At 43.3% G+C, this 15580-nt stretch overlaps 1 protein-coding gene across 3 annotated transcripts in view; it reads left to right on the top strand.

Annotated features, from left to right (window-relative positions):
* Positions 1-15580, top strand: part of TM2D1 (TM2 domain containing 1) — a 58827-nt gene that overhangs the window by 17904 nt on the left and 25343 nt on the right. For 2 of the 3 annotated variants that reach the window (XM_059727900.1, XM_059727899.1), the window contains exons 5-6: positions 3605-3678; positions 6663-6781. In XM_059727900.1, the coding sequence (XP_059583883.1) occupies positions 3605-3678; positions 6663-6773 (185 nt within the window). In that variant the 3' untranslated portion in view covers positions 6774-6781. Of the gene's footprint in view, positions 1-3604; positions 3679-6662; positions 8293-15580 lie in introns of those variants that run through there. The other variant, XM_059727898.1, reaches the window with a different exon arrangement.

Raw genomic sequence — 15580 nt, 5'->3', positions numbered from 1 at the left:
GGGAAGTGACCTGTCAGAGCCCCCACATCCGTGGGCTGGATGTGGCCCATGGGCCATAGGTTGCTGACCCCTGTTCAAAATAACATATAGTCACATGCCACACATCCTTTCCCTTCCTCTCCCCCCTCCCGCCTCCCCTTTGGTGTAGTGGTATAATTTATGACAAACACCACAGTCAGACACTATAGCATTGCATCTATTCCACAAGTATCTTGAATCTTTCAGAGTTCTAAGAATCCCCCAAATGTCCCATTCAAATGCTTCATATAGCAATTAAAAGCGAACACTAATTCAGAATTTTGAGCTTCAATGCAACAGCCCACACTCCAACTCTGATGTCTTCCCTTACTTAAGATGGATTTATTTTTATGAGGCTGGATTGGGGTTTTTTTGTTTTAATGAATAAAGGTTCAGATTGCTATATTATTGGAACTTAGAGCTGTTTCTGTACAAAATTTCAAGTTTGATCAGTGAATGAATTGGTGCATGATTCTTTGATTTCCTGTTATTGTTGCCAAAAACAGCTTTGATATTCAGAATAGTTCGAAGATTACTGTGTTTGGGTTCATTAAGGGCAGGTCCTGTCAGACTGATTGCCTTCTACAATCAGGTCACAAAATCATTGGACACAGGTGTTGCGGTGGACGTAGTCTTTCTGGACTCCAGGAAGTCCTTTGACACTGTCTCCCATCCCATTCTCATGAAGAAGCTAGGGACTGTGGCACTGATGCCTACACAGTCAGGTGGGTCGCAAATTGGCTGAGGGGCTGCACCCAGAGAGTGGTGGTGGACGGGTCTTATTAGACCTGGAGGGATGTGGGCAGTGGGGTCCCCCAGGGCTCAGTCCTTGGGCACGCACTGTTTAATCTCTCTATTAGCAACTTGGACGAGGGGGTGAAAAGCACCCTGTTCAAATTCGCTGACAACACCAATATCTGGGGTGAGGTGGGCACATTAAAAGGGAGGGACAGGATACAGCTGGACCTGGATAGGTTACAGGGGTGGGCAAATGAGAATAGGATGGGATTCAATACTGACAAGTACAGGATGCTACATTAGGGCAGTAAGAACCAGCAGCATGCCTATAGCCTGGGGAACTCCCTTCTCGAAAGCACGGTGGCAGACAGAGATCTTGGAGTCATAATTAATTCCAAAATGAACATGAGATGTCAATGTGAGGACGCGGTCAGTAAGGCTAACTGCCTCTTGTCATGGATCCACAGATGGATCACAGGCAGGACCAAGAAGGTGATCCTCTCCCTCTATGGACACTGGTCAGGCCGCAGCTGGAGTACTGCGTCCAGTTCTGGGTGCCGCACTTCAGGAGAGATGTGGTCAGCCTGGAGAGGGTCCAGAGGAGGGCCACTCGCATGATCAGGAGTCCGCAGAGTAGACCCTGTGAGGAGAGGCTACAGGACCTGAACCTGTTCAGCCTTCACAAGAGAAGGCTGAAAGGGGATCTGGTGGTCATCTATAAACTTACCAGGGGGGACCAGCGGGGAATGGGAGAGACCTTGTTCACCCAAGCACCTCCCAGAGTAACAAGGAATAAAGGCCATAAGTTGTTTGAGAGTAGGTTCAGTAGCTAGGATCTGGAACCAACTTCCAAGAAAGTGGTGCTGACTTCTAACTTGGGGGTCTTGAAGAAGAGGCTTGACAGTTACCTAGCTGTGGTCATATGAGCCCAGTATTCTCTCCTGTCCAGGGCAGGGGGTTGGACTTGATGATCTACTTCGGTCCCTTCTGACCCCTACATCTATGAATCTATGAACAGCTTTTATCTTTAAAAAAAAAAAAAGAGAGAGAAATCAATAAAACGGTTTACTTGTCAGCAAGCAATTTATTTTTGGGTCATCTATTCCCTGACAGGAGTAGAAATCAAGAAATTTTGCAGAAACATGGTGAAAAAATGCTCTTACAGACATCTGCTTGCTTCTGCTGTGCTTAAAGGGAGCACTGGTATATCCAAACTGAATGAATACAAGTGAACAAGTTGATTTATTTTGCAGGGTTCACAATGTAATCTCCTAACTCTAAATTTAAATAACCCATTTACTATGGGTAGGACCACTAACATTTTTTTCACTCTGTATTCTTTCACTTATTTGGTCAAAGTTTCTTGAATTTTAGTTCCTCCTTTCATTAACTTTCTCTACACTCCCCCAAAACACAACTTGGACTCAGTAACAGTGTTTTATACAGCCTGTACCGCAACTGAAATGATACAGTCCACATTAGCTCTGCAGCCAATTGAACAGGTAAAATACTTACAAACATAGAGCTACCATCGCGACTGCGGTCACCATATTGTTAGTGTGGTAAAAGGGGTTTGTTGGGTCTCTAAAATACTTAAATGTGTTTAGCACTTGGTGAGATGGTGAAATAATCTACCATAAAAATTCTGTGTGGCGGATTTTCTAGATACGGAGACAGGTAGGTACTCTTGTATTTACCAAAGAAGTTGGCATGTGATATGCTAATATTGTCTCTGAATTTATCCTGGTGCTGAGATTTGTTGTGTTAGCTGTTTGTGACTTCAAAGCCAGTGCTGCTGTCACACTGTGTATGACAGACTGCTACAAGTTTCACAGATCAGCCATTAGGAACAACATTTATATACCTTTATATTTTTGCAAATAATAAGGCCTGCATGTCTTATTGCTTATCCTGCAATTGGTATTTCCATTTCTCTTGGCATGAACTTATTATTAAATCTCCATTTTTTTTTCTGTTGTGTTTCTCCTGTAAAATATATGGAGAGAGGTGTATTGTCAATGTTTATTTTTATTACATCAGAAGGATGCCACGTGCTTTATGGATAGGTATAAACATAAGCTCCCTGTTGAGAGCATTTTGCAGTATATCCTGCTATTACCTTGACCTGGTTAGAGAGGAAACATCTATGCATTCCTTTTCTTAAGTAAAATTCCCTTGAATGTCCCAGTGTCTTGGGAGCCTGAAACTTTTAGGTCATCTTTTCAATTGGAGCTGTTTTATTTAAAGCCATTGAAAAAGATAATTTAGTCTTAAATTTTATCTAAATTGTATTTCTTCCCCATATTCTATGGACAACTCTCAATGAAGCAATCATTTGTTAGTCATTTTAGACTTGTCCCAGTGGAATTGGGACAAATATCCAAAAGTTTAGTTCAAGGGAAGCAGGAGGAGGATGTAAAGTGGTTACTTTTGTATCTATTAGAAGTGGTATCCAAACCCAGCATGTAATGCAATTAATATGTAATGCGGTTTGAAACAATAGAAAGTTTGACATTAAATAAGTCTTACAGCTTAATTGCATGAAGATTCCTGTGTTATGTGAACTCAGACTAGCACATAAGGAAAAAAATCTCAACAATTTAAGATGATTGTAATAATTCATGTCTGCTAAATTTAACTAATATAATTAAGTCAGCTTCTTCAAAGGTGGCATAAGCGAAGACTATCTAATTATTAAAGATTTGAATTAATTTTAGTTATGATAAATCAAGTCTTTTTTTGGGGTGGAGTGGGAGTCGGAGAAATGCCAACTGTTTAGAAACTGTAAAGTCCTTTAAATGATAGAGAACTTCCCAAGGTTGAAATGAAATCTTCTTTTCTTTTTTAGGTTTGCTAAAGTTTTGCACTGTAGGTTTTTGTGGAATTGGAAGCCTAATTGATTTCATTCTTATTTCCATGCAGGTAAGTTGATGTCTTCAAATTGAGATACAAAAAAAAAAAAAAGTTCGTTTCTACTTAAGAAAAGGTCCAGTTTAGTCCAAAGGTGGCCAGTCACCTGTCAAAAAGACTTTTCTTAATCTTTTTGAATTAAAATCTATATACTTATATCTCAGTTATGTTTATCATCTTACATTGAAGAGGACATGAACATGAAGGTTTACAGATTTGAAGTTTTAAAAAACTATGGACTGGATATTTGTTCCAACTACTGCAGTGCAACTACCTTTTTGGTATAAGTTTGAGGCTTTTCACCACAAAAACAATACTTTGTAACCACAGAATGAAACCCAACACATTTACAACCAGCTGAAGAACATTAGGCAAAATTTAATTCCCCATTGCAAGTATTTGGCTTAGTCATGTGAGGTGTCAGATACCCCAGGATTTTGTGACTATTGGTATTTAAGGTCATTGGCTTAATACCGCACTTGGGAGACATCTGTAAGTGCATCCAAAAAGACTGCACTGATGAACCTGATGGTCTAGGATGGTATTTGAATGACTTTAAGAACAGAGTCCCATTTAAAGACAGTGGGGCCTGTGCTCTAAATTCACTCCACTACTTTTAAATTTAACTCCTCTCCCAACAGCTACAGATTAAAATTTTATCTTTGTTAATCAGTCACTGACTTGCTGATTAATGGTGCTGCAGAAGTTGGGTTTTAGTTACTATTGTTTTGTGTAGACATACCAGGGTGTTGGAAACCAGAAAAGAGGAGAAAGAGAAGATGCTGATTATCCAGATATATGGTAAAATTTCAGTAATCCAACTTTGTTTTCTTCACAAACTAGAAAGTGACAGATACCATGCATAATTTTATAACTAAAATATATTAAAATATCCAGCACTTCTTTGAGCAAAAGAGTGTGTGATGTTTCAACAATCTTGGTCTGGGTACTTTGCTCTGTGTCTATATCAGCTTTACTCTTGCTTCCTGCTTCATTTCTCCAAAGTGGAAAGAAGCTGTACTTTTGTAAATAATACTTTATGAACGCAACTATCAATTTGAACTGAGTTTGGGAGCCAGCTTTAGTTAGTGTTCTTGACCCTCCTGAAATATCTTATCAGAAGGCATAACACACCAGCTTTGCGTGTGTTCCATTGTGGTGCACTTACAGATGATATACTACATCTACTATTCTGAACTTAATAAAATTCCTGTTCTCCATTTTTAAGTTTACATGTGATCATCTGCTAGCTTACCCCATGATTTAAGGTGGGAGGAGGCATGGATGAGGGAGTGCTGCCACTTTATCTTGGGGCAAAAGAAGTGGGATTGAAAAAGTGTGGTTTCATTTTGGAGTGACAGCTTGTGCCTCACAGAGATGACTTCCTCTATTTCTGGGATAATATCCATGTCCTGAATGTTTGAATACAGCTTTTGGGGGTTTTTTTTCCAATTTTGTATTTTGCTTATTGGCCATCAACGTTTTGCATTTTGTTAAAAACTGTTAGGGCAAAGAAATTGCCAGTCTCTCAGGGATAAAATCCTGGACTGTAGGAAGGAAGCAAACAAAGATGTTACTGTCTCTTGACCCTGGACAAACAGGATACTTCAACTTATTTGTTGTGCAATTCATAAATTTTCTTTGCTACTCTGCAAAGACATACATCTTCATCCAGTTATGTAGCCTGTTCTAAATCTGCTAACAGTAATGTTTATGACACGATTAAATAGCTTGCCTTTATTCTGTAGAACACGTATTTTTACATTCTTCTGTGTGTCATACCTGCCCAAAAAGTTAACCCTCACTGACCCAGGAAAACATCTCTTAAGCAGAAGATCTATTCTGAATAAAGAGTGAAGGGAAACGAGAAAAGGAATAGCAGGTGCAAAAAATTTAAACTACCTGAACAGTCTAACAAAAGCAGCAGAATTAATGGCTTTCCATCATGCCTAGAAGACTGCCAGTAAGGGACTTGACAGTCCTGGCCCTATTCCACCTTAATTCCGGTTCTTATCCGATGTCAGTCATCATGGAATCCGAGTTCATCAGGCGTAGAAAAGTGAAACAACTTGTCTAAAACTGTACCACTTCTTGTAATCATCTCTTGACCCTCAGTTTTCCATCCTATGTGATAAATTATGCCACCTCCCTGTAGACTAATATTCCTATTTCTAGACATTTACGGTTCAAGGGAAGATGGTGTCTGGCTGCTTCTCCTCCCTCCTGAGAAAGTTCATGACATGAAATTCAATTATCATTTGGTACCACTATTATTCTTAGAACAATAAGGAACCAGTCTCAGAGCAGTGTTGCAGCTGAGATCCTTCAATCTAGACTTTTGAAAAACTTTAATCTTTGGGACAGTTGTATAGAAGCTGGGATGTGCATGTATGTAATATTATGTTCATGCACATAGTTTTGTAGTATTTTAGTCGTAAAATATATATACTTTCAGAGCCCTACCTTACACCAGTAACCTTTCCTCCCATCACCTGCAGGCACGGTTGAGGGCAGTTTCCCTATAGTTTGTTTTGTTTTGTTTTTTTTAAAGAGGAGGAGAAATCCCAGGAAAGCCACCCTCCTGTTCCTTACTAGGGTAGCATTTCCAAGTTAGTGCCATCTTCCCAGTCTCTCCCTTATCCCCACTCTAACTTTTCACTGAAATGGAGTTGTCTAGATACCTTCTGTCAGCAAAATCTTCTAGGACCACCTTCTATGACTTGAATCCTGACTAGTTCCTCCTACAGTTGAAATCTAGCAGCTCGTTCCCCAGTGTCATTTGTTGTTTGAGCAGAAGTCCTAGGGAAGTATTCCTTCAAAAAAAGTGCTTACTAAAATGGTTCATCTGCAGGCACAACTTTAAGATGAGTCCACTTTTATATTTTACTGATTGAGCATGACTAATTTTATGATGGACAAGCTAACAGTAATTAAGACAGTAGCACAAAAACATGTTTATTTTTAATTCATATTGAAAATATTTTTCTCTTTTCTAGATTGTTGGACCTTCTGATGGCTCTAGTTATATTATAGATTACTATGGAGCACGGCTTACCAGGCTGAGTATTATCAATGGAACCTTCAGAAAAATGCAGACATATCCCTAAGCCTGGCAGTAAGTCTCTCTCCCAGTCTCTCTACATGCACACACATACTTGATTGTGTTTATTGATTCAGTAAACTCCTAAAATGGATGTAGACTTAGTTCTGATGAAAGTGTCATTAATAAATATCTTTCTATATATTAAATGTTATACATTGGACAAAGATGGCAAATAGTAAATTTCATCAGGCAAATTACTTTGTCTTAGAGCAGGTGTGCCAAACATATGGTCTATGGGCCAGATTCACCCCACAGAATCATTCCATCTGGTCTGATGGTAGTCCAGCGGCTACTGGAAGATGGGGGCCTGGCCAGTAGAGCATGGCCTGCCACAGAATTTGGGGTCCCTGGACCCCAATGGACATTGCTTTCAGTGGCAGAGGGGTAAATGAGGGCTGTTCCTTGCTGCCACTCATGACCCCTCCCCACAGTGCTGCTGCCTGATTTCCTATGCCCTCCTCTTTACCTCGTGTCCTGCACTGCTGCTCAAGTTTCCCCTCACCCTGTGCTTCCCAGCTCACTGCTGCTCTCTCTTGGACCCACCCCAGCTGTTGTTGGCTCTACAGATCCTGCCTGGGACAAGCTTTTCTGGTTTGGATCAAACCTAGGGTCTAAAGTGTTTGACACCCCTGCCTTTAAAGGTAGTCATTTTTCAGGTTGCATATATGTGACTAATCTTTCTAGAAACATACAACTCAGGGTTCTGAAGTTATGCCACGTCTTAGGTATACAGATGCTTAGAACTTGCACTGTCAATGTTTTGTCGTTCAGTGTGATTTTGAATTTTTTACTGGGATAAAAATGAGTTTGGGGGTTGACAAGGCATCTGGGATGACAGCCTATAATCTATTGAACTTTGAAAGTTTGATATCATCAGTGGGGCCAAGATTTCAGCCATGGTAGCTTAAGTGTCAATTGTGTCACCGTTTCCAGGATGTAAGACCTCTGCAACAGTTATGGAGTGATAACGATTTTTTAAAGACCTGGCAATTGTATTTTTTCTCATTTTGTTGTAAAAAAACCACATGGATGGGCCCAACTTCTGTGTTGATTTATTTTGTAATGCAACCCTGCTACTATGAGGGCTTTTTCTGTAGAGATCAATGACAATCTTCAGTAGTGCTTGCAAAATGTAGGCCACTCTTCAGCATAGCTGATTAGCAGCTGAAAAGGGGTTGTTTAAAAAAAAACCCATAAATGAAGTACCTGAATTCAACAGTGAAAAGTGACATCGGGCATTGAAATTGGACTAGAACCTGTATATTTTTCCTGACTTGAATCTTGCAAAGCAAACATTTTGTCTCAAATGGATTCTAAAATTAAACATCTTTTTACCATCTTCCCTATAATTGTCTTTGAAAAAGACATAGGTGCTTTATGTTTAATGGTACAGAATATCAGGAGTAAGAATTTCTTGTACTGCTTATGTTACTAGAGGGTAAAAATTATGTAAACTATTCACTAATATCCTTGGTCCTTTTTTTAAATGGAGACCTGATAATAAAGTATTTTGTGCTGTCCAAGATGTATCTACTTTCCTTAATTTATGGGGATCACCAGAAGATAGTGTTGATGTTTAAATAGTCAGTATCTTTTTACTAGGGGTGCACTGCTAGAGATTTTTGGGGCCGATACCAATGACCGATTTTTAAGGAGCCATATCAGTTTATACTTATCTGAATCACATATGCAGCTGGGCAGCTTGGAGACCAGCATCAGGTGGTGTTGTGGGGGGGAGCTGGTCAAGGCCCCTGTGGTGATGGAGGGAGTGGGGCAGGGGCAAGCACTGCTCAGCCCAGGGTGGAGTGGGCACAGGATAGAGCCACGAGCGGCTCATTCACGGGGCGGGGAGGTGGGCTTCTGCCACTAAGCATGCCTCAGGAGGGCGGCAAGGGAGATGTGTTCCCCGGGATCTGCGTGCGGGGTAGGGCCGGCTGCTGCTACAGGCTGGGTCTGGGGAAGTGCAGAGATCTTCCCAGCAGGAGGGCTGGGCCGGGCTGCACTCAAGACAGGCAGCAGTGATGGCACTGGGAGGGAGCTCCAGCCACCCCAAAATTCACTATAGCCCCCCTCCCAGCACTGCTGCCACATGCTCCGAGCGCAGCCGAGCCCAGTGCTGCCCTAAACTAATACCTCCACTAGGAAGAGCCTGGTACAGCCCCCAGCCCCAGCCTGCCCCACCCTACATGCAGATCTGGGGGCATACGCCCCCCCATGCCCTCCCAGGGTGTGTGCAGTGGCAGGAGCTGCCCCCCCCCCACACCCCACCAGGTGAGCTGCTTGCAGCTGTTCTGCGCCCGCCCCAGCTGAGCAGTGCCTGCCTCTGCCCCACTCCCTCTGTCGCCACAGGGGGCCTTAATCTGTGCCCCCACCCATGCCCCTTCCCTCCTCCCCTCACCCTTCCCGCACAACAGACTTACCAGCCAATGCCGCTCTCCAAGCTGCCAGGCTGCGCACATGCATGGGACATTTATCAGCCACATTATCGGCCACATTGGGCAAATATAGTCAATTTCTGATGCTGTCAATTTTCCCTATATCAGTGTGTATCCAATATAGGACCGAGGTATCGGTGCACCTCTGCTTCTTACTACTTAATCCAGTGGTGGTCAACCTTTTTCCCTAGTGAACCTGATAAGCATTTCCTGGTCCATCTGTGAGCTGGATCTGGACAGTGGTCCCAATTCGGCACCCAGGGTGGGCACAACAGGCACTATCTGGCTGCACAGAGTGGTGTCAGGTGCAGCCCTGCCCTGCAGGGAAGGGGGTATGGCCCTATCCCACGGGGGGTAGGCAGGGTGTGGAGCCTGCACCCTGCTCTGCCTGGTCTATCGGGGTGTTGCCCCTCCCCTCAACTCGTCTGCCACGACTTGGATGTAAATATATACCTTAAGAGGGGTCTACAGTGGAAATTTTTATCCTGGGTGGGGCCTCCCAATAGACGGTGTTACTCACGGTCGTCTGACGCGGTGGTCCACGGGGCTCCGCCTCCCCTACACCCTGTCCATGCGCCAACCGCTGGGTGATGCGTTCAAGATGTTTCCAGGCCTCGTATGACGGCCTCAGACCGGTTCTCCGGTTCCTGGTCGTTCTCCCTCCTTCTGGGAGCGATTTCTCCTTTCTCCTCTTTTACAGGAAATACTCGGAGTTAGGAGGAGCTGCAGGGTGATTCCCCTGATTCCAGCTCCCTCTTGGAGCCTCCGCTGTCTCCCCTCTCCTACCAACAGCAGAGTGCTCCCCTGCCTCCTGAGCATCAGCCGCTTCAGGAGACTGAGAGAGTGCCTCGGCTTGCACTCTCTGTCTGCCTTCTGCTCTGCCTCCCGTAGAAGGCTTACAGCTCTCTGCTAAGCTGCCTGCTTGAGACCCGCAGGCTGGGTCCTCTCCTCTCCGTGCCCGAGCTTGCAGCACAAGCAGCCCGCCTGTACTCTCTCTCTCCAGCTCCCCCTCTCTCCCTGTTCTGCCAGCTTTTTTAAACTTTCCCGCAGCTGCCGCTACAGCCGCTGGGATTGGCTCAGCTGTTCCCCGCGCCAGGAACAGCTGTTGCCACAGCCGGTGTAATGGCGGTTCACGTGGCTCCCGCTCCCGCTGCTCTTCAGCAGGTACGTACGCCCCTCTGGGGGTTTGCTCTCGGGGTCTGGGGTCTGCGGGTCCTCCTTTCTCTCCCTCAAGAGCCTGTGGGGGCACTTCGCTGCCACACAGGGATATGGCCCAGCCCTGGGGAGGGGAGGGGAGAGGCATGGCCCAGCCCCACAGGGAGTAGGGGCGTGACCCAACGTGGATCAGCTGTGAGGGGCTTGAGGTTTGGGAATTTAATGGCAGAGGATGGCCATGTTAAATGGCCACTGCTCCCTCGCTACTAAATTTCCCAACCTGTGGGGAGCCCCAGATGTGATGGCTCTGCAGGCTGCATTTGGCCTGCAAGCTTGGAGGTCGAGCACTCCTAAGATAACCAGTTTAAACATTCCTTTCACTTTTTAATACACTTATAAACATTTTCTATTAGGATTTTTTAAAATTTAAAACCTACATTACTCTGTCTTTAGGACAATAAAAAGTCCTTTTTCAGATATGTGGGGAGCCGGAGGAAAAGCAGGGGCAACGTTGGACCCCTGCTGAACCAGATGGGGCAACTGACAACTGACGCCCAGGAAAAAGCCAACCTATTAAATAGGTACTTTGCATCGGTCTTTCATCAGCCCCATGGGACGCCCATGCCGGCTACAGGGCCGGGAAGTCCAGGTGAGGGTGATCCCCTGCCCTCCATTAATGCTGACTTTGTGAAGGAACATCTTGAGAAGCTGGATACCTTCAAGTCAGCCGGCTCTGACAGTCTTCACCCCAGGGTACTCAAGGAGCTGGCGAGCATCATAGCTCAGCCTCTAGCACGGACCTTTGAAAACTCTTGGCGCTCTGGTGTAGTGCCCAAAGACTGGAAGAAGGCCAATGTGGTGCCTATCTTCAAGAAAGGGAGGAAAGTGGATCCAGCTAACTATAGGCCCATCAGCCTGACTTCTATCCCAGGGAAGATCTTAGAAAAGTTTATTAAAGAGGCCATCCTTAATGGACTGGCCAACGTCAACATCTTAAGGGATAGCCAGCACGGGTTTGTTGCGGGTAGGTCTTGCTTGACCAATCTCATTTCCTTCTACGACCAGGTGACCTATCACCTGGACAAGGGAGAAGAGATTGATGTCATATATCTTGACTTCAAAAAAGCCTTCAATCTGGTGTCCCATGATCGCCTCTTGGAGAAACTGGCCAATTGTCGCCTTGGGTCCTCCACGATCCACTGGCTGGAAAATTGGCTCCGGGGTTGGACCCAGAGGGTAGTAATTGATGGAAGTCACTCATCGTGGTGCCCTGTGACCAGTGGGGTCCCCCAAGGCTCTGTCCTTGGACCCATATTGTTCAACACCTTCATTAATGATGTGGACACTGGAGTCAGAAGCGGACTGGCCAAGTCCGCCGATGACACCAAACTTTGGGGCAAGGCATCCACACCAGAAGACAGACAGGTGATCCAGGCTGACCTGGACAGGCTCAGCAAGTGGGCGGATGAGAATCTGATGGTGGTCAACGCCGATAAATGCAAGGTTCTCCACCTTGGGAAGAAAAACCCGCAGCATCCTTATAGGCTCGGCAGTGCTATGTTGGTTAGCACTATGCAAGAAAGAGACTTGGGGGTCATCATTGACCACAAGATGAACATAAGCCTGCAATGCAATGCTGCGGCTAGTAAAGCGACCAAAACACTGGCTTGCATCCATAGATGCTTCTCAAGCAAATCCCGGGATGTCATTCTCCCCTTGTACTCGGCCTTAGTGAGGCCGCAGCTGGAGTACTGCGTCCAGTTTTGGGCTCCACAATTCAAAAAGGATGTGGAGAAGCTTGAGAGAGTCCAGAGAAGAGCCACGCACATGATCAGAGGTCAGGGAAGCAGACCCTACGATGACAGGCTGAGAGCCCTGGGGCTCTTTAGCCTGGAAAAGCACAGGCTCAGGGGTGATCTGATGGCCACCTACAAATTTATCAGGGGTGACCACCAGTATCTGGGGGAACGTTTGTTCACCAAAGCGCCCCAAGGGATGACGAGGTCGAATGGTCACAAACTACTACAAGACCGTTTCAGGCTGGACATAAGGAAGAATTTCTTTACTGTCCGAGCCCCCAAGGTCTGGAACAGCCTGCCACCGGAGGTGGTTCAAGCGCCTTCATTGAACACCTTCAAGACGAAACTGGATGCTTATCTTGCTGGGATCCTATGACCCCAGCTGACTTCCTGCCCTTTGGGCAGGGGGCTGGACTCGATCTTCCGAGGTCCCTTCCAGCCCTAATGTCTGTGAAATCTATAAACTTTTAAACTGTTCAATAAAGTAGGTAGGGTTTTCTTGAATATAACCTTCAAAATGACATCAGTATTCCTTTACCAGTGTTTCCTTGAAGTGCTAATGAAATGTCTGCAAACTGATAGAAAATTAGCATTATTTAAGCTATTTAGTTTCCTTTCAGCCTAAATTAAGTTTAATTGCAGAAAACACCATGGAACACAATCTAACTTTTAACTGATCAAGCTGCAACCAGTATATTGGGTACATAAGGCAAATTCATTCCTTATGTTTTCCTACTTATTTATTGCATATGTTTTAAGAAAACACCCTGCTGTTCTGCAAGACTTGGTATGTCCAGTGTACTTTCTGCTTCACGTAAGTGCAAAAGAGGCCAAAAAGTACTTGTCAGTTTAATCTTCATTCATCTAATCACATACCTAATAACCATACCCCTAACCTTGTCTTTCTTTTGTACATGGCAGATTTGTATCCTAAAATATCCGTATACAAAACTATGCATTTTCCCATAAGAGCTCAGAAACGATGTTTTTTTTTTCTGAAGTCTTACAATTATTAAATCCTATGATTTAGTCTGATTTTTTTTTTTTTAACTTAGAGGTTGCAAATCTGCTATGCAAATGAAAAATATTTTATGGATATGATATAACCAAAGAGATTAAGTAGTATTTTTTGTGTGAAAACTCGAGTTAGATTAAAATTTTGATTTGATAGTGATCGATTTCTTTAAAATGTTTATACATGTATCACTACCACCAAAAGGAGAGTGCTCACAGAGAAGAGCATTGGCTGTTATAGGTATACGTTGTGTTGACAGTTCAAGTAAACGAGCAATGTTTTTGTCTCTACACCTCGGGTATTTCCAATCCTCACTCCTTGTCCCCTAAATAAATCTGCTACAAAATGTGGATTGATTGTGTAATTTTTGTCTTCCATTTCATATTCTCTCTCACCTAGTTGGGGTTTTGATGTTACAGCCAAGAATGAGATGTCAAAACAATCTTCACTGTTCCAGCAAGCTTTTCAAATATTTTTCCCCTCTTCACGCTTTTCCCCTTTTACGCTTTCAGATTCCCGTATTGTCCCTCTTCGGCTCCAGATCCCTTCTCTAAACATACTTTTTGTCTGTTATGTTGGCACATCATTGTGTGTTTGAACCATCATAGATATATGAATATGATTACCCTCGTATCTGCAAAATAGAGAACTTAGGCAGAGATAGCAAGCAAGGGTCAGTTTTTAAAAAGTATTTAGGGCCTAACCCTTAAAAATGTCTCCAAATATGCTGAGTATGTCAGAGGAGTTTGTGGCAGTAAAGAACTGAACCCAGGTCTTTCCAGGTCCCAGTCCAGTGCACTAGCCAGAGGATCGTTTACTTTCCATAAATGCTGCCATTATCTGATGCTCTCCATTTTAAATATTAGAGTACATAATGATAAAAAATAAACAAAAAACTTCAAGGGTTCTCACTGGGACACTGTACCTTAATTTAAGACAGGGTAGATATATATAGCTTAATTGTTTATACATAAAAATATGAATGCATTGTGGTGTGTTTAAGAGTTCTCTTGTGCACGTAGTAAGTAGCTGCATTAGTTATGCATGTCAACCTGTACAGCTCATCATCATTTTATACCCATATTACATTTTTAAGGAAAACTGTTTTAGAAGCATTTTAGAAAACAAATTCTGCCTATTTTCCTTGCATTTCAATTGTAGCAACCCAATAGTAATATCCCCTGACAACATTTTGTTGTTTCTGCTGCTTTTTCTTTGTCTCTCCCCCTTAATACATAGAGGTATCCCTTCTGCTTGATTTCAGTACCTGACAAAACCTTAAAAATCTTTGGTTTTATTAAGCTTCCAAAAGATGCATTATTGTAGGCCTGCCAATAAACCTCTTCAGCTCCACAGGAAGGTCTTTGTGTTTGAAATGCTCCATTAGAGGGGTTTTTTTTTTGGAGAACATCTGTTGTCAACCCATCAACAACCGTTTTCTTTGTTCCTTAGAGTATATTGGCTTATATTTGCTCACACAGTTCTGTATTCAGTCTTTTTACATGTTCCATCTCTTCTGATTATTTTATTTTTTTATTTTTATTATTCATTAGGTGTATAGACCATTTCTGCATCAATGGCCATTCCTGCCACTTGATGTGCATTTTCTGTCACCGTTCTCAACATCATTTTCCAACAACGTTACATTTTTAAGCACCCAGTTAGGGAAATGCCAAAGGCAAGGTTGCATGTGCAACCTTACCTTTGTTATCTTAAGACTGTCATTAATGACATGGCTGCATACTATAGAACCAGATCCAGCAAAGCAAATGCTCAACTTGGCTTTTTTTTTAAGCCTGAAATTGTCCTCCCTGCCCCTTTCTTATGCCAGTTTTTATTATGCTTTGAGATTGTCTGGTTCTTCCAAAACATAGTCCAGCCTTTTTTTCCCTTGGTAATAGTCCCAGAACTTTGCGAGATATTAGAATACCTATTAGGTCCATAATAGTCCAAGTGCAGTCCTGCCAGTGTCCTGTGCAGGTGGCTACCTTTCATTTCAAATATTTTCTAACATTTTACCCCTTTATTTATATTTGCTACAACCAGTACTTACTTATGCTGCTCATGGACCTTCTCCCACCAGTTCTCTAATTTTGGCTGTTGAGTTGGACTGTTTTAGAACCATTTAAAAAAACACAGATGACTTAGCATCTACTAATGATATCCTTTTGTATTTAAATAAATGAGGTGAGGAGACTTGGAGGCTTGGCAAGATGACTGCAGACAAGCCTGGTTGCAGGTGTTTAAAGTTAAGGAGCTAGAGTAGAAGACCATCATTTCTCTTTTTTGCCTCCTGCTTCCTGTAGGTGGAGCCAAACCCCACATCTGAACTTCTAGGCCTGTATAGGCATAGACTTCTGTTATTTCTTGAACAACACATACTATGTAGGTGATTCCACACCAGAAC

This window comes from Alligator mississippiensis, chromosome 5 (genome assembly GCF_030867095.1).
Source record: "Alligator mississippiensis isolate rAllMis1 chromosome 5, rAllMis1, whole genome shotgun sequence".
NCBI classification, from domain to species: Eukaryota; Metazoa; Chordata; order Crocodylia; family Alligatoridae; genus Alligator; species Alligator mississippiensis.
Note: the sequence above shows the minus strand (reverse complement) of the source record. Positions and strands in the feature narration are given on the sequence as shown.